At 42.7% G+C, this 1,395-nt stretch overlaps 2 protein-coding genes across 9 annotated transcripts in view; both read right to left on the reverse strand.

Annotated features, from left to right (window-relative positions):
* mal2 (mal, T cell differentiation protein 2) overlaps nt 1-1,395 on the reverse strand; it is an 871,414-nt gene that overhangs the window by 853,080 nt on the left and 16,939 nt on the right. The window lies entirely within an intron of this gene.
* LOC116690844 (protein MTSS 1) overlaps nt 1-1,395 on the reverse strand; it is a 60,562-nt gene that overhangs the window by 50,895 nt on the left and 8,272 nt on the right. For all 8 annotated transcript variants that reach the window (XM_032518039.1, XM_032518042.1, XM_032518036.1 and 5 more), the window contains exon 3: nt 1,343-1,395. This exon is cut by the window's right edge and continues 21 nt beyond it. In XM_032518039.1, the coding sequence (XP_032373930.1) occupies nt 1,343-1,395 (53 nt within the window). The remainder of the gene's footprint in view (nt 1-1,342) is intronic.

Consider the following 1,395-nt stretch of genomic DNA (forward strand, 5'->3'; position numbering starts at 1 on the left):
TGTGTGTGTGTGTGTGTGTGTTTGTGTGTGCGCGCTCTCTCGAGATAGGACTGCTGTTAGATCTAGTATGAGTTTTCATTAAAACAGTAGCCCAAATTAGTATTTTCCAGATAGTTGAGGTGCTGCGAAGAATAAGTTAAGCTGAAGGGTGTTATGAGCTCTGAACTAGTCTAAGAGGATTTTAAATTCCATAATTTTAGAGATAAAGAATAATACAGATAAGTAGATAATGATATACGTATTAAAAGCTTTTTTGTATATGTTGTCAAAGCATTCGTAAGCTCTTACAAAGTATGATAAGCAAAGAAAACAAAAAAACTTTGCGGCGTAAGTGGTGGAAAACCAATGAGGTGCCCTTACAGTATATCTCACCAATCTGAGGTAAAGGGATTATATAAACATTTAAGGAATGTGTAAAGATAGAGCCTTAATGAAAAAAAGTTCTGTAATCCAGGTTACCAAAACATATTATAATACCATGGTACGATTATCATGTGGACAGGTTATCTATCTGTGATACAGATGGCATTGTGCATTATAACACATTATCCACGCTTGCCCCTGTGCTCTAGCTCAGGTGTACAGCGAAGACTGAGCACAAATATGATAAGGGTGTTATGCGATACTGCTAACCTAAGGTACAGTATGTAGAGAGAATAGAAAGTGATGAAAGAGCAGATGAAAGATGACACAGCGCTCTTCAGCTGACTGAATCTGACTCCTTTCGCAGCAAACATTTATACGGTGTGTGTTAGACAGAGAAAGAGGCAGAGGGAGAATGATGACTCCTTGTACGCCCCCATCTCTCGCCTCCCTCTCTTTCTCTCTGCAGTGAGTGAGGTGATGAATGTGTGTGCCTGTCTCAGTTCCTGTTAATAGTAATAATAGTATGGAGCAGTGCTGGAGGTGTCAAAGCTAGGGAGGGATGAGATCTCTCACTCTCTCTCTTTCCCTCTCATACGCATACAGAGTTCCAGCTGTCTCTACGGGAGAGTCCAGATGTAGCAGAAGTGGAGGGTCTGGGTGGTTGGGGGAGGGGGGTAGAGGTTGAAGACAAAGCCAGCAGCAGAACTTCAAACAGCATAGTGAGGGATTTACTACCCATACGATAAAGCAAACAACCCACAGAACAGTGGGGTGAAAGACTGGACTTGCACAGTAGGGCTACACAGACAAACATACTGACACGTAGGTGCCCAGACACACATACCACATACTGTTAAACAATGACTTAACTGATTTACCCCGGCAGCACTATGCTACACTGGGTCCACTCTGCATTTTGCCATAGAAGACCACTGTTCCTACATTCAAGCATATGGATCTGTGTACATATTCCTACCTCGTGAGTTGGTGGCCAGGTCGGCCACTTTTTGAAAGGCATCCAGGAAAGCC

The sequence above is a fragment of the Etheostoma spectabile genome, chromosome 6, assembly GCF_008692095.1.
Source record: "Etheostoma spectabile isolate EspeVRDwgs_2016 chromosome 6, UIUC_Espe_1.0, whole genome shotgun sequence".
NCBI lineage: Eukaryota > Metazoa > Chordata > Actinopteri > Perciformes > Percidae > Etheostoma > Etheostoma spectabile.